Source organism: Gorilla gorilla, chromosome 6 (genome assembly GCF_029281585.2).
Source record: "Gorilla gorilla gorilla isolate KB3781 chromosome 6, NHGRI_mGorGor1-v2.1_pri, whole genome shotgun sequence".
NCBI lineage: Eukaryota > Metazoa > Chordata > Mammalia > Primates > Hominidae > Gorilla > Gorilla gorilla.
The window spans coordinates 29,771,069-29,799,058 of NC_073230.2; the positions used below are offsets into that span (position 1 = coordinate 29,771,069).

Consider the following 27,990-nt stretch of genomic DNA (forward strand, 5'->3'; position numbering starts at 1 on the left):
GCAAGGAAAAAGAGGTAAGAGGGGAGCAATTGTGATACAGTTTTCTAGGAGACTGAATATACCAAGAAATGAACAGGACCACCCCACAGCATTGAAGACCCACTCAAGATTAAAGGCCATGAATGTAAAATGAGACTGATCATCCTTAGACTCCTTAACAAACCACCTCTTCCATCTACCTTTAAAATCTGACAGAACAAGACGCTAGATGGCCATGGCCAGTGATGGCTGAAGAGAGAGGAAGTATTGATCCTGTGATTTTTTTATGTGCAAAGAGAGATGGCTTTATGTTTTCCTCCAAATATATGCCTTTTATCTCTTTTTCTTGACTTTTTGCACTGGCCTGAGTGGAAGAGGTGTACTAAGAGAAGACATGTTAGCCTTGTTCTGATCTTAGTAGGCAAGCATTTAGTCTCTTACCATCAAGTATGATGCAAGCTATGGGTTTTGTATAAAGTCTTATCAGATTGAGGAAGTTCTCTTATATTTCTATTTTTCTGAGAATTTTTATCTTGAAGGGTTAAATTTTCTCTAATTCTTTCTCTGCATCTATAAAATTTATCATATAATTTGTCTATTTTTAGCTTGTGAATATGGTGAATTATATTGAATGATTTTTGAGTGTTGAGCCATCCTTGTATTCCTAGGGTAAACTCCCCTTTTTCATAATGTATTTATAATTTTTATATGTGAGGAAGATTGTGTCTATGCTAATGAGTCATATTGTTCTGTGTTTTTTTTTTTTGAGACGGAGTTTCACTCTTGTTGCCCAGGCTGGAGTGCGATGGCATGATCTTGGCTCACTGCAACCTCTGCCACCCCAGTTCAAGCAATTCTCCTGCTTCAGTCTCCCGAGTAGCTGGGATTACAGCCATGCACCACCACGCCTGGCTAATTTTTTTGTATTTTAGTGGAGATGGGGTTTCTCCATATTGGTCAGGCTGGTCTCAAACTTCTGTCCTCACGTGATCCGCCAGCCTCAGACTCCCAAAGTGTAGGGATTACAGGCATGAGCCACCGCACCCGGCCTTACTGTTTTCTTTCTCTGAAATTTGTCATGACAGCACTGGCCTCATAAAATGAATGTGAAACGGTCACTCCTCTTTAATTTTCTGAAAGAGGCTATATAGAAATGACATAATTTGTCTATGGTCATACAACCCTGAAGGTGCCCGATCTTGTCCTATCTTAGAGGCTAAGCAGGATTGGGCCTGGTTCGTACTTGGATAGGAGAAATGACATAAATTATTTTTTAAATGTTTAGTTAAATCTGCCAGTAAACTTATGTAAGCCCATTGTTTCCTTGTTTGAAGGGCATCAACTACAAATTCAATTACTTTAGTATACACAATTCTATTCAGATTCTTGTTGAAGGACCATAGGTAGTTAATGTCTTTCAAAGAATGTGTCCATTCCACCTAAGTTTTCAAATTAATGATCATATAGTTGTTCATAATATTCATTTGTTAGCTTTCAAATGTAAGTCTGCAGTGATATTCCTTCTTTTATTCCTGATATTGGCAATTTGTCTTTTTGTTTTCTTCAACACTCTGGTGAGAGATTTCGTACTTTTTTTTTTTTTTCAAAGAACCAACTTAGTTTCATTATTTTTTTTTCTAATTTCTTTTCACTTACATCGATTTTTGTTATCTTTATTAATTCCTTCTTTGTAGTTTGTTTTTCTTTGGCTAGCTTTCTGAGGTGGAAGCCCTGATCATTGATCTAAGACATTTATTCTTTCCTAATATAAGCATTAAAATCTATCGATTTTCCTCTAAGTATTGCTTTAGCTGCATCCCAAAATTTTGAGCATGTTATGTTTTAATGTACATTCTATACTAAACATTCCTTATTTCCTTTGGGACTTCCTCTTTCACCCATGAGTTGCTTCAAAGTATGATGATTTCCAAATAGTAGATTTTACGAATATCATTTTACCTTTAAATATATTACTGTATATGCCTCTTTATCCTTCCCCAATTATCTTTTGTTATAATCATAATATGTATTACATCTACATACACTGAAAAGCCCACCAAATGTTTCCTTTCAATATTCATACATATTTTAAAGAAATAAAAATAGAAAATGCCTTTGATTTTTATCTAAATATCTACCACTTATGTAGCTTTTCCTTTATTCCTGAATTTCCAACCTTCCCTCTGATATTGTTTCTATTCAACCTGAAATTTTTCCTTTAGATTTCTTTTAGAAACAGTCAGCTAGCAAAAAATTCTGTTAGTTTTCCTTCATCTGAGAATGTCTACTTCACCTCCATTTTTAAAATCTGTTTTCACTGTAGAGGATTGACAGTTCTTTCTCCCCCCTCCACCCTCCCCCACCTTAAAGACTTTCTTCCACTGGCTTCTGGCCTCCATGGTTTCTAACATAAAACCTCTAATTATCTGAATCATTACTCCTCCTGTAGGTAATGTGTCATTTTACTCTAGCTGCCTCCAAGATATTTTCATTATTTGTTTCTTAGCTGTTTTTAAGTATCTAGGAGTGTGTTTCTCTGAGTGCTCCTGTTTGGGGTTCACTGGACCTCTTGAATCTACAGATTTGTCTCTCACTCAATTTGGGAAGCTTTTCGTCATTATTTAAAAGTTTTTTTTCTGCACCAATCTCTTTGTCCTCTCCTGGGATGCCAACATGTGTTAGACTTTACTACAGTGTCCACCAAGTACCTGAGACTATTCATCTTTTTCAATGTTTTTTTTCTTGTCCTGCACACTGGATAATTTATAATGATCTATCTTCAGGTCACCTCTATTTTGCTATTGAGCCAATTCAACAAATTTTTAATTTCAAGTATGTTTTTCAGTTCTAAAACTACATTTGGTTCTTTTTTTATTGTTTGTTTTCTATTTCTTGACTAACAACTTCTATCCCTCTATTCATTTGAAATTTGTTTACCTAATGGGGCATAGTTAAAATAGCTGTTATCAAGTCTTTAATAATTTCAATATCTGAGTCATCTCAGGGTAGCCATTAATTGCTTTTCCTTTGACAAATGGTCATATTTTCCTGATTATTTTGTGTCAAGTAATTCTGTATTATATCCTGGCCATTTTGAACATAATGCTATACAGCCTCAATGATTCCAGCTGCAGTTCAGTTTTCAATGCCTTTTCTATGGTACCTTGGGTCTGTCCCACAGATGTCCAGCTCAGGAAACTCACATTTGCGTCGTTCATACACAAAATTAATGAATCCCTTCCCTAGGTTTACCCTCTCCTGGATTCCCCTACACTCTCAGACTAGCTGGGGCTCCTCTGCCCAGTTCTGACCAAAACCAAACACTCCTTGTCTATCATCTGCCTGCACTGCCACCACCACAGAGCTCTGAACCTGGGACAAACCTGTAAGAAAAAAGGAGAATCAAGACAAGGATTTCTCCATCCACCCCACCCCATCACACTCTTCAAAACGACAGGGACCCATTTTCCTGATTCTTCTTGCCAGAAAGATGGGGTTTCTACTATAGATTTTGACAACTGTGCCACCACTGATCTCCCTGTCTACATCTGAGGCCTGCCTTTGAGGCAACTCTGGGAAATAAAAGAAACGGAAAGGGAAAACTCACACCTGTGTAGGTCACTTCTCCAAAGTTTCACTTCGTTCCATAATTTGCCTGCTTTTGTTTACTTTTGAGGGGCATCAGGTAGTTATTGTTTGTATTTTATCTAGAGGTTTCAGCTGTAATCAATACAAGAGATAGCCTGTAGTAGACTTGCTCCATCTTGGCCTGAACCTGTAGCTCCATCAATAGATTATTTTTCATAAGACTCTTCAATGGAATTCGTTATTATCTTGCCATAGTTAACGTCTCATAAACAAGAGGCCAAAAAGTCAAGGTTTGCAGCAAAAAAATTAAGAGTAGGGCCAGGCGTGGTGGCTCACGCCTGTAATCTCCGAACTTTGGGAGGCCAAGGCGGGTGGATCACAAGGTCAGGAGATCGAGACCATCCTGACTAACACAGTGAAACCCCATCTCTACTAAAAATACAAAAAATTATCTGGGCGTGGTGGCGGGCGCCTGTAGTCCCAGCTACTTGAGAGGCTGCGGCAGGAGAATGGCGTGAACCCGGGAGGCGGAGCTTGCAGTAAGCCGAGATCGTGCCACTGCACTCCAGTCTGGGTGGCAGAGTGAGACTCTGTCTCAAAAAAAAAAAAAAAAAAATTAAGAGTAGATAGGCTGAAAATATGCATTTCAGTTCTATTGTTAAATGTAATAAGACAATGAAAATGTAGAAAACACAAGACAGGAATAACCTATAACAAAAACTAATTTTCAATAGTTGGGAAGAGCTGAATATTCCACACAGTAATTACAGATTTTTTTATGAATTTAGAAATGAACTGTATGAAATATTTTCATTTCTCAGGAAATAATTTTGGTTTTTTTCCCACAGCTTCAGAACCTTAGTGATAAGCTCCCAGGTATCACTTGTGGCACATGACTTGCCAGCTTGTTATCTGTATGAACTGAGCTCAACCCCTGCTAGTCGCTGAAGGCCTTACATTATTTACATATCGTCATATCCCTCACAATGCCAAACACGGAAGCTTAAGATCAGTAGATGCCTGGTAAGTAAGTCGCTCCACAGAGTGCTGGTGACAAGCGGTTGTCTTTTCCCAGACCCTCTGCTCCCTGTTCATCTTCCTCACCTAAACATTAAGAGAAGCAAATTCCATGATCTTGTAATCCCTTTTGGATACAAATATGTATGAAGCTAAATTTGTGGACTTTTCAGAAGTGTCAGCCAAGTGGCGACAGGCAGCATGTTTGGTAAAATCTTTCTATCACAGTAATATTAGCCAGTCAGGACAGAGAGGGGGCTGTTTCAGCAGAAGCCATGTGGCTGAACAGGGTGTATATGGGAGCCACAGCCAGACCTTAGGAGTATCAGCAATGCCAACAGACATCTAGGAAGGCCAATCAGCCAGGCAGGACCACCAGCATTAATCAAGCTGACACCCAACTTACACCAGCCTCATGCTCCAACAGCAGACGCCAACAGAATGCCAAGAACAGTTATATCTCAGGGGCACAAAGGGGCTGGCTGCCCATCCACTCGCAAGACCAGTGAGGACGAAAAAATGCCTACTCTGACAGGAGAGCCTCCCCTGTCCTCCTCTGCCAAGGTCAAGGCGCCCAGACCACTCGCCAGGTACCCAGAGGCTACCTTGAGAAACAGGGAGAAATAAAGAGACTGGGCTCTTTTACTAAAAGACACTAAAAAGTTAACTAGAGAGACTTTTTAAATTCCTATATTAGAATAACTTTACTAAAGGGTGCTTCTTCCCCCCACCCCCCTCCGGCCTTTTTTTTTTTTGGCCATTCTGCAGGATGGCAGTTCATGTAGACAAACATCAGATCACTTAGAGAAAAACAAAGAAGCTACATTTTCTTTCCATATTTGAGTGTAATATGAGTTAAATTTTAGCAGTCCTCTATGTCTTAATCACAGCATAAATGTTAACTATTGTGTAAGTGGTAGGATACAGTTTTATGCATTCAAGCTTCACAGACTGTCTATTCAAAGCCCTACCCACTCCCACCCCTGGCAAGCTGGGAGCTGCTATAACCACAGCTGAATTGAAATAGTCAAGTTCCCTCACAGCCTAAAGGCCCAAACAAGGTAGTGTTAGAAGCATCTTACCAGTCCCAAGGGAATAATTAGACTGCCTTTTCCTATGCTGTTATTTCATCATTCCTCACTGATTCTTCCCTGACTCTCTGCTTAAAATAAAAGAGCTAGAAACAGTACATTCTGGATAACTTGATTTGGCTGTCTGTTGGAAGGAGATACCATAACTGTTCTTTTTTCCCCCAGAGATAGTACCCTTGACAACTGATTCAGTCACTTTTTTTTTTCTAATTATCTATTCAGTTTGGGTATAAAAGTTATTTTGTATAAAATTCTGTTTCTTCAAACTAGCTTAGAAAACTTCCAACAGCTTCATTTCCCCTCCTGCTTTAAAGATTCTTTTTTAAATGAGAAAAATCCCCTTTACTATTTTTAGAAATGCATTTGTATGGAACAAAATTGTGTTTACATAGAGCCATTAAATGGTTTCCTTGCATTATTTTGAAGACACTTAGAAGACAGCAAATTAGAGGGGCCTAACGTAGATATGCTCACACAGGTAGGTATCAGTAGCCTTTAAACGTCAAAAAGGTTATTAAAAGGAACACAAAATTGGGTTTTCAGCAAATGAATGGACAATGTAAGAATCAAGAGGGCACTTGAATAAAATGGATAGAAACAAAGCATCATAGAACTAAGAATGACATGGAAGCATGGAATTTTTTTAAATACAAAATGCAAGAGCAGTAAGTTACTGAAAGCAGTAGCAACATGGACTGGAGACATCACGGAAGTTTTGTCGTCAAGGCAGGACTGGGGCTTCCCCTTGAGGGTTGGGTAGAATTTGACTGGAAGAAGGCAAGAAGAGCAGAGGAAAGAGCAAGAGTATCACACTGGCATGAGGAAGTAAAGAGGGGTGGGCCAGGGGTGAAAAGAATGGCATAGGATCATGCATGTGCAACCATAGAAAGTACTGGGACAGTGCAACTGAATGAGGACAATGTCCATGGACATCTTTTCTCTGATCACAGTATATTCCAAGTCTAGACAAGCCAAAGCTTAGATCTCCAAAATTAGACCAAAAACATTCTACCATAACATAAAAGTTGGCTTATGATTGTAGTATTGGAAGAAAAAAAAGGTATATACTGTCTCTCTCTAGAAGAGACCTGCAATGGTTTAATAATTTTATCTTTATATATTTAGTACTTTAGAACAGACAGGTCCATAGGTTCCTCAATGACGATTTTGCTGTATGAGTCAGTTACAACTCCCAAATGCACACATTCACACCAACAGAAAAAACTTGCTGATAAACATGGCATGCTATATAGCAATTCTCAACTCCAGAGCCTAAGATTTGTGTTTACAGTGATCAGTATGACAAAAGACTGCAAGTAATCTGCAGTTACTATTAGGATGCAAATTTTAAAATTTTTCATTTTTAGAAATTAGAGTAGACCCAAGGTTTCTCTATAACAAGGTCATTTCACTGGCATTCCAATTTGTTTTCCGAGTGGCGGAGAAGGAGGTGGAGTTAAATCACGAGGACAGCTTGCAAGTTTATTTCCACAGTCCTATGCCCCAGTGAATCTGGGCATGCACATGGGATTATGCACACCTCCATCTTGTGTGCAGGACAGGAAAGGCTGGAAGGAGCTGCTGAAGAACGGCAGTCCCAAACAGTCACAGCTAGCCACAGCCATCTCTGGTTTAAAATCATGCCACTCCTTTTTAGGAAGCTTGTTAAAGTTCATTGAACTGCTCCTTGACTTTTCTCAGGACACTTCTGACCTATATTAAGAGCATATCACAATACACGACATTTCCTAGAGTCAGACCAATTGAATGGTATCTGAATTCTGCTTTACTATTGCAAGGTCCTTTATAGACAGCAGTGATGGGAAATCCATAATCATTTCACCAGAGCTTAGTCTAACACTTTTATAGCTTCTGTTTATAATTTTATAGGAAGGAGTCCTAGAATGATCCCCATAACTTCTGGGGAAGGACACATAATATCAGGTGTTAAAAGCACAGTCATTAAAGCCAGACACACACAGATTCAAACACTAAAACTCCACTTAATCCTTGTGTGACCTTGGAGGGGTTACCCGATCTCTGTACCTAATTTCCCCTCTTATTTAATAGAGATAATAATAGTACCTGTCTTATAACATTCTTCTGAAAGTAAAATAATGAATATAAAGCATTTAGCACAGTGCCTGACCTAAAATTCATTCTCTACAATCAACCTTTCTATTAGCACAGTCTCATCAATATTCTGAAGCTTATTCTCCTAAAAACAGTCCATATTAACTATTCAGTATTGTCATTTAACAGGAGATTTTATTTATTTTTTCTCTTTTTTTTATTTTTCTGGGTACAGAGTAGGTATATATATTTACGGGGTACATGAGATGTTTCAATACAGGCATGCAGTGTGAAATAAGCACATCATAGAGAATGGGGTACCTATCCTCTCAAGCATTTATCCTTTGAGTTACAAAAAATCCAACTGCACTCTTTAAGCTATTTTAAAATGCACAGTTAGGTTATTATTGGTATAGTTACCCTGTTGTGCTATCAAAGAGTGGGCCTTATTCATTCTTTCTAACTTTTTTTTGGTACCCATTAACCATCCACACCTCCCCACTAGTCCCCAATTACCCTTCCTAGCCTCTGGTAACCATCCTTCTACTGTGTTCATGAGTTCAATTGCTTTCATTTTTAGACCCCACAGATAAGAACATGCAATGTTTGTCTTTCTGTGCCTGGCTTATGTCATTCAACATAATGCCCTCCAGTTCCATCCATGTTGTTGCAAATGACTATCTCTCATTCTTTTTTATGGCTGAATAGTATTCCATTGTGTATATGTACCACGTTTTCTTTATCCATTCTTCTGTTGATAGACACAGAGGTTGCTTCCATATCTCAGCTATTGTGGACAGTGATGCAAAAAACATAGGAGTGCAGGTATCCTGTTGATATATAACCTTTCTTTTGTGTATACACTCAGCAGTGGGATTACTGGATACTATGGTTGCTCAATTTTTACTTTTTTTGAGAAACTTCAAACTGTTCCCCATAATGATTGTACTAATTTACATCCCCACCAACAGTGTACAAGGGTTCCCTTTTCTCTGCATCCTCCTCAGCATTTGTAATTGCTGTCTTTTGAACATAAGCCATTGTCTTTTGAATATAAGCCATTTTAACTGGGGTGAAATGATATCTCAATGTAGTTTTGATTTGCATTTCTCTGATGATCAGTGGTGCTGAACACCTTTACATAAACCTGTTTGTCATTTGTATGTCTTTTTTTGAGAAATGTCTATTCAGATCTTTTGCCCATTTTTAAATTGAATCATTAGATTTTTTCCTGTAGAGTTGAGTTCCTTATATATTCTGGTTATTAATCCCTTGCCAGATGGGTAGCTTACAAATATTTTCTCCCATTCTGTGGGTTGTCTCTTCACTTTGTTCATTGTATCCTTGCTGTGCAGGAAGATTTTCAACTTAATGTGATCCCATTTGTCCATTTTTGCATTAGTTGCCTGTGCTTGTGGAGTATTGCTCAAGAAATTTTTACCCAGATCAATTTCCTGAAAATTTTCCCCAATCTTGTAGTTTCATAGTTTGAGCTCTAAAAGTCTTTAAACCATTTTGATTAGATTTTTTATATGGTGAGAGATAGGGGTCTAGTTTCATTCTTCTGCATATGGATAGCCAGTTTTCCCAGCACCATTTATTAAAGAGACTGTGTCTTCCTCAGTGCATGCCTTGGCACCTTGTTGAAAACGAGTTCACTGTAGGTGTGTGGGTTTGTTTCTGGGTTCTCCATTCTGTTCCATTGGTCTATGTGTCTGTTTTCATGCAATTACCATGCTGTTTGGGTTATTAGAGCTCTGTAGCATAATTTGAAGTCAGGTAATGTGATTCCTCCAGTTTTGTTGTTTTTGCTTAGGGTAGCCTTGGCTATTCCGGATCTTTTGTGGTTTCATATAAATTTTAGGATTGTTTTTTCTATTTCTGGGAAGAATGTCATTGGTATTTTGGTTGGGATTGCACTGAATCTGTAGATTGCTTTGGGTAATATGGATATTTTAACAATATTGATTATTCTAATCCATGAACATGAAATATTTTTTCCATTTGTGGTGTCCTCTTGGATTTCTTTCATCAGTGTTTACAGTTTTCATTATAGAGATCTTTCACTTCTCTGGTTAGTTCCTAGGTATTTAATTTTATTTGTGTCTATTGTACACGCTGGTGTAAATGGTGGAGGTGAGGTGGTATCAGTGATTCAGTACTGTTTTTTCTATTTCCTCAGTGCTCCTTTCAGCAATATGGAACTATAACCGGGTATTATGAGTGCTCACCTGATTTTTGGTTCTTATGAAGGTGTTTTTTTCTGTGTAGATAGTTGTTAAATTAGGGTCATTGCCTGGGAGACAATTGGTGGAGACTTCAATTCCCTAATCTTGCTCCACCTCCTTCTCAACAGTCAACTGTCATTTTTTAACTAATAAGAGTTACCCTTGTTATGGTTATACAGGTATTTCTCTCTGAACCTACTTTCTTATCTATGACATAAAGACCATACTGCTTGGCCCGCTAATATCATAGAAGTGAAAGAGTCAACAATATGGGAAAGCATTCTGGACGCTGAAGTGTGCTGCATATGTAACAGTTTTTAACTGAAATTTTAATCCATAACTCGTAATTCTAAAATAAGCTATCACCATGGATGAACAAAGTCATGTCAGAATCACCACATCATGACTCAAGTCCTGTTCCCAAGCCTTCCCTAATTAATTTTAATTCATTTTAATCATATAGTGATTCAGTATCTTCATGTGATGATTCACGTGTTTTAATTTGCCAAATGTTGCTTCTAGATTATTTTCAGAAACATTCTGTTGAGCTCTTAGGAAAGTCACGACTTGGATAGCGAATAGGATGGGAGTTACTATTTTATTCCAACTTAAGCCCAATCATATGTTTTTTCTTAATTTAGATCATCTACTCCTATAACACTGATAATTTAGAAACCACATGGTACAGATGCTTAGGCATAGGCTTCCGGGATTTAAATACCACTTATTTATTAGCTGGATTTAATTTTCTGCAATTTATTTTATCTTTCTAAATGTGCATCTGAAAAATGGGGATAGTAACTCCCTCTTAAATGAGACAGTGATCTTAAAGAGCAGAATATAGTCCCTAGACACGGTAAATGTTGTCTAAGTGTAAGAATACAATGGCACAAGAGAGCATCTACTTACAGTTCACAGATGCCACCTCTGGCAGGAATGAGAGGCACAAGTTGCAGTAAAAGCTTGACACCATTTTGCCATTCTTCTTCTCTTTCAAATTCACAGTACAAGTAGCTACATTCATCAGAGGAAAACTGGTAGAAAACGTAAGTATCTTGAAAGTATAGATGCTGGTCCACTGTTTGAAACAAAAAATATATAGATCAATTTTTTAAAAGATATTACTCAGAGAGTAATAACTCAAATGATAAATTGAAAGCCCTAATAATTGGGAGCAATCAGGGTTAAGACTATAATTATACATTCTAAGCTCATTCATGTTTATAATCCCGTTGAATTGGAAAGGACTTACTGACTAGTCTATTTTTACTACTAGAAGCTTTGGCCAGCATATTCACATGTATTTATATTTTTTCTGCTTCAGAGACAGGTGCAGATAAAATCAATAACAATTCAAAGAGGATGGGGAGAAATCTTTTTTAGTGACCCAAAGCATATTAGTATATTTAATTAATTTAGTAATACAGAAATACAACACAATGGCAAGTTTTAGATCAATGATTCTCAACTTAGGGTGACTGTGCCCCCCCCAAGGGACATTTGGTGATGTCTAGACATTTTTGGTTGTTACATTTGGAGGGCAGAGTGCTACTAGTATTAGAGGGTAGAAAAAAGGGATGCTGTTAAAAAAAACCCTACAATGTACAGGACAGCCCTTCACAACAAAGAACTATCTAACCCAAATGTCAATACTACCAAGGTGGGGAAACCCTGTTTTAAAGGAATCAAGAGCTAGAAATTTTTCCAAAAGGTATTAGTACAAAATGTTTTGCTAACCAAAAGCCTGAAACTATCAAGTATCCTAATAATACCTCCATTCTTCAAAGGTAGTTAACTAATTTTATAAGAGTATTCAGTGCTAGGTACTATTGACTATCTAAGAAGATTACACCCATGTCCATATCTGTACCATTCTTTCACAACAGGACCAGGGGTATGCCCTTGATATTTATTACCTATAGGAAAAAAGTGCTTTTCAGTGACCAACTAGCAGCTGAGAGACTGGGCTAAATAAATAATCCAGATTGCTCGGTTTCTAATCCTTCAGTTCTCTGGGCTCAACTAAGAAAAGAGATATCCGTCATCTATTTTAGTTGCCAGTTAACATCTACTTTCTGTTCAGTCTAAACAGCTAATTTTCATAGGTCATATATCATAGTGTTCATGATTACTTAGTCAATTAAAATGGCATAACATCCCACTCATAAAATCAGTTTCTGATGATTATCCTAACTACAAGATAAATCACACACTTAGAGCAACTAAAGATGTCACTGATTTTGAAAAAAGTTTGTAAGCAGCATATTGAGTTCAGAAGAAAGGAAGTAGAGGAAGGACTCCTACAGGTAATATTAGTCTATGAATCAGCAAGTATCTAATAATTTTTGCAAGAATTGTAAGAGAAATAAGTGAATCAAAAGATGACCTGTCACTTAGAAAATAAGAGAGAATACAAATATTTATCTTCAAAAATAATTTCCATCCAGATTGTAACATCCTCTAGAAAATCAAGTGTATTTTCGTCTGATAGCTTAATAAAATAATGATGCTGTGCCTTCAAGACATAATACTAACCTGATAACATAATTCCCATGTCCAGTAGGAGTTGCCAGACTCCTATGGCCATAGATCTGCACTGGACGAAAGGACAGTGTTCTAGAAGCCAGTCTACCAGCTCTGACCCAACGCAGCTCCTCCTGAACAAAAGCAAAGCCATTCACAGTAAGATATTGCTGACATCCGTTTGCCAAAAAAAAAAAATGATATAGAATACCTTTCCTTTCATGTGCTTGCTTTTTTTAAACAAGCAACCCAAGAATAAATGGCATATACCTCTTATTCATCTTTCAGATTAAAGCTCAAATATCACTTCCTTAGGGAAACAAGAGTCAAATTGTCTTCTACTTTTTCATCAAATCACCTAAAATTTAGTAAGTATATATCTTTACAAAGGAACAATATCTGCTTATCCCACTAGAGAATAATTTTCAGGAGAGCAGGGACTTTATATAACTCACTACTAATTCCCAACAATTAGAACAGTCCACAATACACAGTAAGTTCTCAAAATATATTTGTTTGAAAAATGAAGGAATAAACTTAGCAGCCTTTTATATAGAGATAATGCTTTTACCTTGGTAAGCTACATACCTCAAGTTGGTGGTGATAAACTTTGGTTCAATTATTTATAGATTTTTATCTAGTCCTTTTGAGAACAAAATAATTCCAAGATTAGACAAAATTGGGACCATAGTCAGTGGTATAGAGTTTTGTTTGCTATTCTTCAAACAAAGATTGAACCCTAAAATTTACTCCAAGAGCAATAAATTTGATTGTTAATCTTTTTAATATAATCAGTGTAACTATTTAAGCAGCCCAGGTCACATAATCATAAACCCAGATGTGTTGGATTCCACTAACCATGCATGAAAAATTATTTTTGTAATCTGTCTTAAAACACACAACTATATTCAAAAAAATGTCATAACCTGGTTATTACAGGCAGTATCATCATGCCTACTTTTCAGATACATATGAGCCTCGGGGGAAAACAAAAAGAAAAACTTCTGAAGTGTTTTGTCATTTGCAGAAATTTCATCAAATTTCACTCTCCCTTATGAGAAAAGATCATGAAAAAAAATTTTTTTTGAGACAGGGTCATACTCTATCACCCAGGGTGGAGTGCTGTGGTACAATCTCGGCTTACTGCGACCTCTGCCTCCTAGACTTGAGAGATCCTCCCACCTAAGCCTCCTGAGTAGCTGGGAGTACAGGTGCTCACCACTGGCTAATTTTTGTTTTTTGTAGAGATTGAGTTTTGCCATGTTGCCCAGACTGGTCTCGAACTCCTGAGCTCAAGTGATCCTGCCTCAGCTGCCCAAACTGCGGAGATTACAGGTATGAGCCAAGCACCTGGCCAAAATGTTTTTTTAAAATAATGTATCATATAATGACTATCTTTATATGCAGTACTGAAGGACCAAGAGACGCCGACATGTATTTCTATTTCTAAAGTAGAAAAATATTGCCTATTTTGCTGTCTCTTGTGATTGGCATAGTTACAAATACCCTAGAATCACACCATAACCAACAATATGAACTGCCATGGATGCTACATTTTCTGGGGTGAAGAAAAATAAAGTAGTAAACTTTTCTGCTGAGATATTTGATCAAACATCCTAGCTTTTCATCAAAAGCTAGAATATATTTGGTAAAGTGTCACTATTTGAAAGATACTCTAAGGCAATTAAGCCAATTCTAGACATGTTCAGTTGCAGGTTAGCATAAGACAGCATAAAGATTAACAGTCAAATATATGGATTTCTTTTTTTAGAGAAAATGAGAAAACAGATGGCAACAAAACAGGCAATTAGACCAAACAGTCAAGACTTAACTTCTAATTCTATAGGATATCTTTCATGTTAAAGGTTCAAAGTGTTAATTAACTAATTAATTCCTCAACACCTCTGCCAATTAGCCAGCATCTCAGGGCTTTGAAAGCACTTTTATCTCATGGATTAAATACCATATCATCTTAATTCATATTCTCAAAACAATGCAGGTCCTTAGCCTGCTCTGAGTGTCTGACATCACCTGGACTATGAAAGCACACAATAAAGCATTTACTAAACAAACTAAACTGTCAAACTGCAAAGGTGGCTAGATGGATACAGCTGCTTGTTTGTTCACAGGTGATATGGAAGAAGCTTCTTAGAACAGGGCTTCTCAAAACTCTGCTTAGGAGTCACCTGGGTGATCTTCTTAAAGTATAGATTCTGATGCAGTAAGACTGGGTGGGACCTCAGATTCCGCATTCCTTTTTTTTTTTTGAGACTGAGTTTCACTCATGTCACCCAGGCTGGAGTGCAATAGTGCGATCTCGGCTCACTGCAAACTCTGCCTCCCGGGTTCAAGCGATTCTCCTGCCTCAGCCCCCCCAGTAGCTAGGATTACAGGCATCTGCCACCATGCCCAGCTAATTCTTATATTTTTAGTAGAGCTGGGGTTTCATCATGTTGGCCAGGTTGGTCTCGAACTCCTGGCCTCAGGTGATCCACCAGCCTCGGCCTCCCAAAGTGCTGGGATTACAGGCATGAGCCACCATGCCTGGCCAGATTCCACATTCCTAACAGGCTCTCAGGTGATGCTGGTGACCACAAAGCCCCAATCCCCCAGATCCCCCTTCTCACTGGGAAGGGCTCACTCTGTTTTGGGGAGGCAGGGCTCTGACTCAATATGCTAGAACACAGTACTGTCGTAACAATATTAATTAAAAACTGAGCCCCACTCTCAGAGCAAACTCCCATTTCTGTTGCACATGATCCCTTTCTATTTCCCCCACTGACTTTATCAAGTTATGTTTTAAATCACTTATAAGGATCCACCTACCCCAGGGCAAACATAGGAGTAAAAGTAAACACTATCATTAATATCACCAAAGCATACAAAATGAGGTGGTGTTGTCTCTGCATTTAATGCCTTGTCCCCATGTCTGCTACAATCTGGTTAAAATACCTAAATCCACAGGACTTAGGGGAGAGCAGTGAGGAAGAAAAGAGAGATGGTTGGAACAGAACAATCTAAACACAGACAGCAGTTCCTACCCACAGTGTATTTTCAGTCTTGTACTCAATCCAGAAACTGCTCCAAGTACATGCAGATCTGACTCCAGTTTCAATACTAGGTAGGAATATTGTGATATGGAGGTGATCAGCTCAAAGCCCACGTGACTGCTTAACAAAATATGAATTTGCCCAATCTCCAGAGTTGAAAATTTGATTCATCTTAGCATCCTCCTGTCTCTAGTTAGATTTTTAGCAATTAATTCATAGTAATGCGACACTAATCTTTAAAATAAATCGGGTGATGGTATTTAGTGACGTATTCATGCAAAGAAATGACGTCTCAGAAACCAGTGTGATTCTTCCTACAGTATAAAGTGAATAGAAAGCATTTCAAAGTTTTGAAAGTGAGTTCTCACGTGGTATGTGGGGAATACTTTACCTCAATTTACTACCAGAAAAATGAAAATGATTCATCCCTAGGTAATCACATGAGCACTTCATGTTTAAACCCAGAATATTAATGAGTCCTTAGATTAGAAAAGAATAGTGGTCCTGGCCAGATCACAGGAAAACACATGCTCTCTCCCCATTCTATTCCCGTTAAACCCTCAATCTGTTCTAATTTGGATAGATGGATTTTTTCCCATGAACCTGATTAATGTTCATCTCCCAATCCTTTTTCAATCTCTATCCATGGAGATCCAATAAAGGGGGAAAAAATGAGAATAATGATTGATGTTACACATGGCCTCATGTAAATAAAATGAATACTGTGAGCTTGCTCACGACTATACTCAAAGGCTTACACATATAAATTTAGTTTTTTTAAAAAGGAGAAGTCAGATGTTTCTAAAGGTGATGCCATCATCTATTTTTTAAAGTGAGTTTCTATGTGAAGTAGTTCAACCACCACAGCCCTTTTACTCCCTGTCCTGTCTACTTGTCTGGGCTCTAACCTCACGGTTCTCAGACCTTGGGCTGTGAATCCCTAATGGGAGGAAAACAGCAGATCTTGGAGCTTTTTAAACAGCTCCATGAGTCCATACACACAAAGGCATTGTTTGTAAACAGAATACGCATGTCTAGCCTATGGCATATTTTTCAAAACCTATGTAAATCTTAATGTGATTGATTAAATGTGCTTAATTAAAGTGTTAATTCACTGGGGTTTCTCACCACACTTTGGATTTGCTCAATTAATGGCTCAGAAGAATATAGATTCTGCCAATTTTGTGATGTTAAAAAAATGGTTGCAGGGAATGGTTACTGACTGAAGGGAAGCATGAAGGAACTTTCTGAGGTATGAAAATCCACTATATCTGGATAGTGGCTAAATGGATAATGATTACACAGGTGTGTAATAAATAAAAGTTCAAGGTGTACATTTAAGATTTGCACATTTTACTATACAAAAATTATGCCTCAGTACAAAGGGGGTCGGTGGTCTCACTCTGATAGTCTGGGAATTACTATCCCAAAAACCCAAGCCATGATAAAATTTTTTCCATCTCCAGCAAACAGAAAAAAGAGAAATATTATAATGAGTTTATCATAAAGCTAAGTTTATTTAACATAAAGGAATATCCTTTATTCTGAGAACTTCCTACTTTTTGGGTGTCATGAATCCTGAGTCCTCTTCTTACTCTTGATGGGTATTGCATGTCATTTCTTTGAAATAGAATAGTGATAACAAATGGTAGTGGTTTTTCTTTTTGTTTTCTTTCATAGTTTTGGTATCATTTGGTGTGGCTTAATATCTTTATCTGGCAAAACAAAAAGCTAATAATTTACTTTTGTTTTTTTCTTTAAATTGTTCCATAAAATGAAAACATGCACATCAAGTTTTCTAAGTGACCATGCCCTTGGTCCAGCTGTACTTTAAAACTGATCATTTACCTACCTGTTTACTCTCATATCTCTGTGAAGGTAGACACCTGCCATCCCTATGCCAACCTGTCTCTCCCTGCTCCTTATGCACTCAAGGAGGAGGCCCACTCTCACCTGGAGACTTAGAGCATGTCTCTGCCCAAGGCATCCTTTCAGGGCCTCAATAAGGTCCCTAAAGAGGGGATCTATATTTATTAAAGACCCTAATGTAGCACCACCCCCTCACCCGCTGCAAAATATCACATCTCAGAGGAAGCAGAGCAGAGACTCTCTCAGGAGCCCATCCACAGTTGGGGCTGGAAATTCCATACCCTAACTTCAGAACAGGAGTCAAACTGTAAACAAATGCATGACTAAGTTTAATGAAAAGTCACCACCAGTTTCCCCAATAGAACAAACAAACCCTCCTACTACTGATATTGTCCACCTCTCTTTGATCAAGGTTACAATTTCAACACAGGGTGGTTTTTTTTCCTCAAAGAGAATTTCTGACAAGGTGTTAGAAAACTGTGTTACCTGTAAAACCCCTTGAGGTTCACTCTGTCCTTTATCAGGTCAGCTGCTTGAACGATAATAATATTCCTCAATGCTCTTCCTGCACAAGAAGAATTCTCTCCATAAATCTAAATGGAAAAGACAGTCACTGTAAATATAGAACAATAATGTGACAATTTGTGAACTACCAATAGCATACTATATATATATATTTATATATATTCATATATTTATATATAAAATCATAACCAAGTCCATAAGGTTGAGACATATTTTAGCCAATACAGCTATAAACCTACAACTATCTTACTTTATTTTAGCTACTCGTCCACTTATGCTACTAAGCTATAACTATTCTCCAAATGCTAACCTGCTTTATTTAACTACAGTTATAAATAATTTTCTTTTACACAAAGTTTTCAGTGTAGAACATCCACTATTTTTTAAATATAATATTTATATCAATACTGCAAATTGAAGGCTTCATATTATGCATTAAGTCTGCATATTGATAATGCAAACATACACAGGTCTTGGAAGATGGAAAAACAATTTTCTTCCCTATCTAGTGAACATCTCGAACCATGACACAATCTGACAGCAGGCTGCTTTACTCTTAAGCTTCATTCAACTGCAGAGTTCACAATCAATTCCAAGCATCCGGTTTCATCTACTTCATAATTCCAACTATCAGATAAAAATTTCATTTAACTTATTTTTTTAAATATTCTAATTCCCCCATATGAGTCTCTGGTTCTTGGAGGATGAAGAAGGGTAGTTCTTAGATCTAGAGGGGGCTAGGTCCTACTTTATAATACTACCTCCTTCTCTATAACCAGCACCTTCCTCCAAAGCACAATGCTGTTTCACAAGCAAAGGGGGCTAAATGAAAATAAGCTGTCTTCATAAGGTTTATGAAAATTAATATATTACTGGGGGTACATGCCTACATAGTTTTACTTTTTTCTTGGTAAACTTTTTATATATCTACTATATATATACATAGATAGATAGATTAAGTGTGTATCTACTACATATATATACACACACACATATATCATATATACATATACACATGTGTATATATACACAGACATATATATATTTGTTTGTTTGTTTGTTTGTTTGAGGCAGGTTCTTGCTGTGTCACCCAAGCTGGAGTTCAGTGGAAAGATAATGGCTCACTGTAGCCTAGGCTTCCCAAGCTCAATCGACCCTCCCACCTCAGCCTCCTAAGTAGCTGGAACTACAAGCACACACCATCAAGCCCAGCTAATATTTGTTTTTTTTTTTTTTTTTTTTGTAGACACAGGTCTCCCTGTGCTGCTCAGGCTGGTCTTGAACTCCTGGGCTCACACAATCTGCCCACCTCAGCCTTCCAAAGAGCTGGAATTACACGTGTGAGCAACTGCACCTGGCCGAAATATTTGACATCTTCTCTCAAGGCAAACAAACTGATAATATAATGATTATGATTTGACCAGGAACATCAACCCCATCTTTATACTTCTTTAATTTTCCTGATATCATCTCCTAAATACAAGCTGATAAGGAAGTAGGAAGGGAAGCAAATTATTTTTTAACATGTTAAAACTATTTAAAAAAAAAAACAAAAACAAAGCTTCAACAAGCCAGATGACAGAAAGTATTACCGAAGAAGCGGTGTGAGTAAGCTGACACTTGACTAGTCCTGAAAGCATACAATGTTCATTCACTCAGTCATTCAAAAAGTACATAATGAGCAACTGTCAAGTGTCAGATCTATTCCTGATGGTGGGGATACAGCGGTGGAGAAGGTAGAGAAGGTCCCAGCCCTCACAAAGCTCACAGTCTCCTGTTAGCCTAAAAAATGCAACTTTTTTTTCTTTTTTTTTTTTTTTTGAGATGGAGTCTTGCTCTGTTGCCCAGGCTGGAGTGCAGTGGTGCGATCTCAGCTCACTGCAAGCTCTGCCTCCTGGGTTCACGCCATTCTCCTGCCTCAGCTTCCCAAGTAGCTGGGACTACAGGTGCCCACCACCACGCCCAGCTAATTTTTTGTATTTTTAGTAGAGATGGGGTTTCACCGTGTTGGCCAGGATGGTCTCAATCTCCTGACCTCGTGATCTGCCCACCTCAGCCTCCCAAAGTGCAGGGATTACAGGCATGAGCCACCATGCCCAGCCAAAAAATGCAACTCTTTATTGACTGATTCTTTACTGCAATACAATGATAAATAACAAGGAAGTAAATCTCCTTTTACAGAAAACTCAGTGTAAAATATATGCTATTTGTAAAATACAGTGTTTTTAACAATAGCTATATTATATTTATATCATATTTATATTATATACATGCTCTGCCACATTAATTCATTCATGTAAAGAACCTGGAAGATGGGAAAATAATTTTTTTCCCTAGTTCGTGAACATCTTGAATCATGACAATGATCAGAACATCTCAAATACTTTTGCTGTGTCATCCCAGGTGGTGAAGATAATGTGATCACTGCAGCATCCCTGCAAAACTCTATGTGGTCAGGAGCAAAGGGAACAACTGTAACTTGATAATTGTACATCAGAATTTGTCAATCACTATTTCAGAAAAGGCAGTAAAAGAGAAAGGAATCATACCTGGGAAGGCGTATGTTCAAGGTACGGATTAGATATTCTTCTTGATAGAGTCTATTTTAAACAAAGAAAAAAAAATAGTTAGAACCAAATAAACTTTTGTACCAAAAAGGAAAACATAAGCAACAGTGGCCAGGGCAGGCCCCTGCTATGCAAAAAAAAAAAAAAAAATGAGCTTAAATCTCAAATCATGGTCCCTAAGGGCTTAGCATCCTTATTTTCACTCAATGTAAATATCTGGTCAACATTTGTAACAACAGGACAGGATAGTCCACTTCAATGGCTCCCAAGAGAAGTACAATAGAAACACTGGGATTTTCTTGGACCAGTCACTTTATTCTTGATGTGTTTTGGATTCCATTTCTCCTTTCCTTTTCCTCACCCTAACTCAGGCCTTCATCACTATACACTCAACTACCTGCTTCAGCTTCCCAGTGGATTTTCCTGCTTTCTAGTCACATCCCCTTTAGGCCATCCTTCAAACCACAACTAAGCAAATCTCCCTAAATCACCCCTTTGACTTATAGAGGACCCCTTATTGCTTATCCGAGTTAATCCATGCCCCCTCAGCTCACCACAGTCTGCCTCCAACAGATTTCCAGTATTCTCTTTCCAACTCCCAGCAAAGCTTCTTCAGTTTAGCAAGACCTACTTGTCAGAAGAACTTGCCACTCATAACCCTGCCTTTAGTCACGTCAGTCTTCATGTTAAAAGCCTTCCATCTTCCTCAATGCTTCCCAGAATCCCACCAGACTCGAAATCCAGTTTTGTGGAGTCGGCTCCTGCATGAAGTTCCTCCTGCTGGGGTATGCTCCTCTTTAGAGCTCTGTTTTTGCTACTATTCAGGTGCAGCGCCTGGGTGCTCAGCATTGTTGACTGTTTTTCTGTGTGTGCATTTGCCCCAAGGAATCCATAAGCTCCTTGAGGGAGGGCTGGCAGCTTATACTGCTTTGCTTTCATGGCATCTAGCACACAATTGTGCATAAAGAAATGCACAATAGAAAAAATGCTTATTTTTTCTATTCATTTATTTAGATATTTATATAACTGTATGAACTTAATAAGTATTTGCTGAATGATTTGAATTGTAGGAGCTAATTTTTCCTGCCTAATGATCCAGGAAACAGCACCATCACCTACATACGCTTAAGCACAATACAGAACTATTATCATTTCCTATTGCAGTATTAAAAAAAGAACAGAGAAACTAACATTTATTGAACTTCCAACCTATGTTTAAAGGCTCTTTCCATCTCTATTCTAAGTCTTGCTATCTTTTGAGATCCTATAGTTTTCAGCCTGCCGCCTCCATGTCTTAGAATAATTTGCTAAATGTACAAAACATACCCTACCAGTCATCACTTTCCAGCACCTGAACCTTCTACTAAACTTTAGTCTAAAAAGAGAATTCCCATTCTGCCCCTTCCCCAGGCCACATGGCCCTCACATTACTCCTAATTAAACTAAAATAAAATGTATCAACTCTTTATCCAGAAATGCCAATTGATACCCTGTTAAAGATGTGTAGCTTGATTCAAAGAAAATAAATTTTATAAGGTAGAGAGCCCATTTTTAATTCCCAGCCTTCTGGTCTTGTCCAAATGTACTACCAATCAGCCCCGCCTAGGCCTCATGTACCATGAGCCTATGTAATATAGTCCCTTATTGATATACTGAACAATTTAAAAGTTTTAAATGCACCAGATTATATGAAGATGAATCATCATAATTTATTTTTTTCTCCAAACAGGTAGACTTTTAAAATCACTATGGCAGACCAGAAATGACAGTCTTTATTACTCATCTAATTGCCTGAATCAGCTAAGAGAAGCAAAATAGTTTATATAATCTAGTTAAAGAAAAAGCTTTTAAGCAGAAACAAGCTCTAAAAAAAAAAAAACGTGGGCAGGGGCATTTTCACAAAAGAAAACAAGCCACTTGCCTTCCTGGCCATTGCCAACCGGAATCTGGCTGTCTACACACTCGTGTTACACTCACACAATTCCACTTAACAGAAACCTCCCCCATGGATGGCTTGCTTCAAAAGGTAGGTAAGGTGAGTAAATAGAGCAATGGGGTTCTTCTATACTGAATAGATAGCAGCGTTAGATAAGCTACTGGCCCCAGGAACTCAACAAGCTCAACATAATAACTGTCTTTTACAGGACACAATCCCTAGGTTGGCTGTCAGGAACTCCCTTGAAACCCTCTCTTCACTGGTCCCAGGAGAGCTTTGTTTCATTAACACTCTAGGACAGCTGTTCTCAAACTTGTTAGCTGAGCATGGGGAGCCAGAGAGCTTTGTGGAACTCAGTCAAGCACTGACTCCCTAAACTTAAAACGATGATCATAACTGTACTTCCGCAGAGACCACTTTATGTTAGTTTTCAGTACTGACCCAAAATAGCAAAGGCCAAAGTCTTCAGGGAAAAAGAACATGAGGAATATTCCATCCATTACCTCATTTTTAGCCCGTACTGGGAAAGGACTGTTACTTAATTTTATCAGAGAAACACCATGGGCCATCTTACTGCTGCTGTAAATCATTCAAGAACTGCCCTCCCAGCATTTATCAGCAAGAGTACCGCAAAAGCACCCTTGAAAATGCACCCCCCTCTTTCCATTTTAACATTCTTTCCCTGATATACAATCACTCAGCTGTTTTCATCCCATCTTGGAATCCCTTGGTTTTGTTTTTCCTCTCAGCATCCCAGGGCTTCATCTCATCACTCCTGTGGCAACTTACTTCCATTCATTTCATTTTTGAAGCACTTACTCAGCTGAGCACCCAGCACTGTGGGAACTTCCAGAAACACACACATGGACAAGATACCATCCTTAATTTAGAAAACCCATTTGCCAGAAGGCATAGGATCTAAAGAACCTATTAAGCCCATGAATTCTTTTTCTTGATCCTAATCTCCTTATCAGTTTTCTCTGCAATCTTAGATGGCCGGTCACTCGATGCAGGGTATCCTCTCTTAAATGGCTCCCACCGTAATCTCTCATAAATATAATGCCCAAAGTGATGATTCCTTTATCCTATGTATTTTAAATTTCCTAGAATTACTTAAGTTGGATGCAATGATTCTTTCATGAAAGACATATATATCCCAGAGAGATGAAAATACTAATAACATAAATGAAAATAGATTTTTAAGTCAAATGTATTTCTCCTTTCCATTTTAATGAACCATGGAAAATGTTTCCCTAACTAATTACAGGCAAACCACATATTTTAAATGTAAACTAGGAAATTGCAATCCTTTAACATTCATAAATGGACTTCCAGAAAAAAAAAATGGCGTAACTCCAGAAATAATTGGTTAGCAACCATATATTACATTTTTTAAGTCAGGTATATATTAAAATTAAAGTGTAATAGTTCATGAAACTGAGTCTGAAGCAGGCATGGAACTCATTCCAGAGTTGCTAAAAATATCTTGCTAAACAGTGTAATAGACTTAAGGCATATTTCTCATTAGTCCTTAAAAGAGATAGGCACAGTTTCCATCAGTTTTTAAAGGAGATGCCTTAATACTATCCTTAGACTCAGTTAAAGTACTTAGGCTACTAAGGGGTGAGAGAAATAAAAAGACTGAATCACTTCAGTCACTACAGAAGCACTACCTGCCCTTTTACTAACATCAACCAACAAGAACTACCAAATTTATTGATAATGCAAGAATTAAGTTCATGACACAACTTTCTGCCAACTTCAGCCACTGTCCCTTTTCCTATTCTGGGTGACCAGGCAGAATATGAAGATGAAACAATGGAATAAATACACCTGAATTTCTTACAAACCCAGGAAGATAAAAAGCCGCATAACTAGCAAGCACATATGTAAAGCGATTATACAATAAAATAATAAACGCAATGATCTATTAAGCTGCCCAGTGGATTTTTAACACAAGAAGAACCTGTGGGCCCTTCTTCAGCCCCCAAATAAACTTACATCTCAACCAAAGCTTGGTCAAGATTACAAGGACCGAATCCCAGCCAGATTACGGCCTTGAGAATTATCCAGTCGTCAAAGTTGGGGATAATGGGTCAGGTGCGGTGGATCACATTACTCTATGATAACATGCTGCACATTATTAATAGTAACTGAGTTTCTGCTGTGTGCCAGAGACTACACCAAGTTTTTGGGGTTTTTTCTTTTTCTTTTTCTTTTTTTTTTTTTTTGAGACAGGTTCTCACCGTGTCGTCCAGGCTGGAGTGCAGTAGCACAAGCCCAGCTCACTGCAGCCTTGACCTCCCAGGCTCAATTGATCCTCCCACCTCAGCCTCCTGAGTAGCTGGGACTACAGACACACATCACCACCATGTCCAGCTGACTTTTGTATTTCTTTTATTTTGGAGAGACAGGATTTCGCCCTATTGCCCAAGCTGGTCTCAAACTCCTGGGCTCAAGCAATCCGCCCGCCTCAGCCTCCCAGAGTGCTGGAATTACAGGCGTGAGCTACCGCACCCAGCCTATATTAAATATTTTGCATGCATCACATTACTTAATACTTGAAAAACTATGAGGTAGGTATTATAATTAATCCTATTTTGTAGATGACAAAACTAGACTTAAAAAGGTTAAGAAATCTGCCCAAGTTTGCAACCTAGCTGCAGTTACTGTACCATACATGTCTCTTAATATAGAATGTGATCATTTAAGAGTAATGTGACAAATAAGTGCATCTAACTGCAGTAAGAAGTCACAAATAGTATCTGCTAGACCCAGCAGTTCTCAACCCTCGATGTAACTAGAACCATCTGGGAAGCTGAAGAAAAACAAATAAAACAGGTACTAAGGACCCACCCCAAACATACTGAATTAGAATCTCTACGAGGAGACCTGGGCAGTCTTTCCTCAAATTTCCCAGGTGGTTCTAAGGTGCAGCCAGGTTTCAGGAGAACTGTAAAAACAAGTGATTGAGAATGGCAAATTGAACCTCTCCTCATCCACTTCAGCTATGGGGCTTGGAGCACTGCTCAGACATCGCCTCCTGCACATGCCTTGCTGAATGAAGAAGAGGTACTATCATTTACCAATAGCACGGGGATCCGTGGCTGAACCTCCAAGTGGCTTGTGTAGAACAAAAAGCCACTGTTTCAGCAAATCCTGTCCTGCACCTGCTCATGTGGTATGTGTTTTCCATACCTAGACATAGCCCTAAGGTGAAGTATCTTCATGTCTGCACAGTAGCACAGTACCCACAAACCTTCGGAAAAAGTCTACCCTTTTAATGGCATCCATGGCATTATACTTAATTTTGACTTCCCGTTGTTAAAGGGCGCTATTCTAGTAGAAACATGTTTCCCTACTTGAAAGCTAAGTAGAAAATGAAAGTGGGTTCAAGGAGTACTTATAAACATTTCACAAACCTTTCACTGCAAGGGAGATAAATCAGCAAGAACCAACAGCTTCTGGGAAAATATACACAACAGATACAACAGAAACAAACCCCAAAGCTTCATCAATTTGATTTTATTTAGTTCTTAGGAATATTTCTTTTGGGCTGTGTTTACAAACAAGAGAATAGTTTCGCCTACCAAGATGGGCCTCCCTGGTTAATGCAATCACAGAGAAACCTTTAAAATTTGAGAATTAAGTAACTAAAGATTTAGGAAAAATGGTTTAATTAGCGAGCTTACTTATCTCCACTTGTCACTGAATTTCCTAGTTTTATTAACAAGAACTCATCCAGTCATACCTGGACTCCAAGATGGACCCTTCCTACAGCAACCAACGTGAAGAAGCTCCCACTGGCCAAATCTGGGATGATTTGAGCAGCAAATAAATGAATTATTGAATTATAATTCATAAAATGAATAACCATGAGTCCATACTGATACAAGCAATTGAATAAATAAATAAATGAGGATCAGGAAGAAAGGACAGCCCTTCCTCATGGGATTATTTTAATTACTAAATGCAGTAAAAAGAAGAAAACAGAAAACCGCCTTAGGCAAACACCATAATAATAAATGTTGCAGGCAAAAATCATCAACAGATGCTAACATCAGTGGACAAACCTATGATGAGACATAGGATATTTGCATAAGTATCAAAGTATCTCCCGCCGAAATACTTAGTAAGTACACAGGAAAAAATAACAACTTTACAGTGGAGTTTAGCTCACACCACTTTAAACAAATGATAAAAATTATCGCCTATCATGAGACATGTTGACATCTGCCTCCTGATATGATGAACAGAGAAAGGCACTTTTATGCTATTTTTGTCAAAATGCATACCTGAATATAATGATGAAATATCAGACAAACTCAAATTGAGGGGCATTCTTCAAAGTAACTGGCCTGTACTTTGCTAAAATTTCAAGGTTAACAGGGACCAATAAAAACTAAGGAGCTATCCCAGATGAGAGGAGACCAAAGGAGCCAGACAATTAAAGGCATTATGTGATCCTGGGCTAGAATAAGGAACTTAGCAGGACACATGGCAAATGTGAATGAGGTCTATATTTTAGTTAATCGTGTGGATAAGTGCTGGTTTTGACAATTGTGCTGTGGTTATGTAGAAATGTTAACATTTGGAGAAGCTGAGTGATGCTTATAAGTGAACTCCCTTTGTACTAGTTTTGCAACTTTTAAGTCTAAAATTACTTCAAAATAAAAAGGTTCTTTAAAAAAAGAATAATGACCTTCTTCCTCCCCACACATGTGGTCTCAAAAATTATTCAAATATTATCTCAAAATACAACATTTATTTCTTTTCTGAAAGCTGCACCGCCCCTCCATAACTTCCTGGGGCTGCACAACAGAATGACTCTCATGGCTTCCCTGCCCACTCAGGTCTCTGGCATCTTCGCACGAATTAATCTCCCGAAAACACCTCCCTACATGTCACCTTATTTTTAACACAACAAATATATATTTGTAAGTTGACTCTCCCTGAGTGCTCACAGTGTTCCAAGTCTTTAACCTAGTGGTCCACACCTTCCTTACCTTTCTACAAAGTTCCTGCTGCACTTCTCTACAGACACTCTGCTTCAGCCAGGCAGGTTGTCTCCTTTTTATGAGACAAACCACATGCATTCCCCCTCCATGCCTGAGCCCTTGCCATGATCTCTGCTCTGTGCACTTTCCTGTATTTCTACATTCTGCCCTACAGTCAATCCACACAAATGCTGCATGAAGTCCAACCAAGCTCTGAGCCTCCCATGATTAATCTCTTCCCCCAAACATTCTAGCACTTTCCATATTTGCCACTGAAATATAGTGCCTCCTGGCCCCATTTGCAGGTATATGCCATCTCTTTTCAACCAACCTAACCCACCAGAGGGAGTCATGCCTTCTGTAGATCTAGGACCATCAGTGTGGAGAAGGAGCTAACCGCTGACTAGCCAATAGTGATTTATTTCCAACATCACACTGTCTGATAACCTGCCAAGTGGTAAAGCATGATATTACCACCTCAAAAGCTATGAAACCCATCGCCACCACTGCCCCACTCCAATCACCACCTATCCTTTTCCCTCATTTC

At 38.2% G+C, this 27,990-nt stretch overlaps 1 protein-coding gene across 1 annotated transcript in view; it reads right to left on the reverse strand.

The window, feature by feature from the left end:
- The window catches only part of RAPGEF5 (Rap guanine nucleotide exchange factor 5), a 237,584-nt gene that overhangs the window by 177,908 nt on the left and 31,686 nt on the right, over window positions 1-27,990 (reverse strand). Inside the window, exons 2-5 of the mRNA XM_031013080.2 lie at window positions 20,493-20,543; window positions 17,905-18,011; window positions 12,512-12,633; window positions 10,886-11,054 (exon numbers count right to left, since the gene is read on the reverse strand). Coding sequence (XP_030868940.1) covers window positions 10,886-11,054; window positions 12,512-12,633; window positions 17,905-18,011; window positions 20,493-20,543 — 449 coding nt within the window. The remainder of the gene's footprint in view (window positions 1-10,885; window positions 11,055-12,511; window positions 12,634-17,904; window positions 18,012-20,492; window positions 20,544-27,990) is intronic.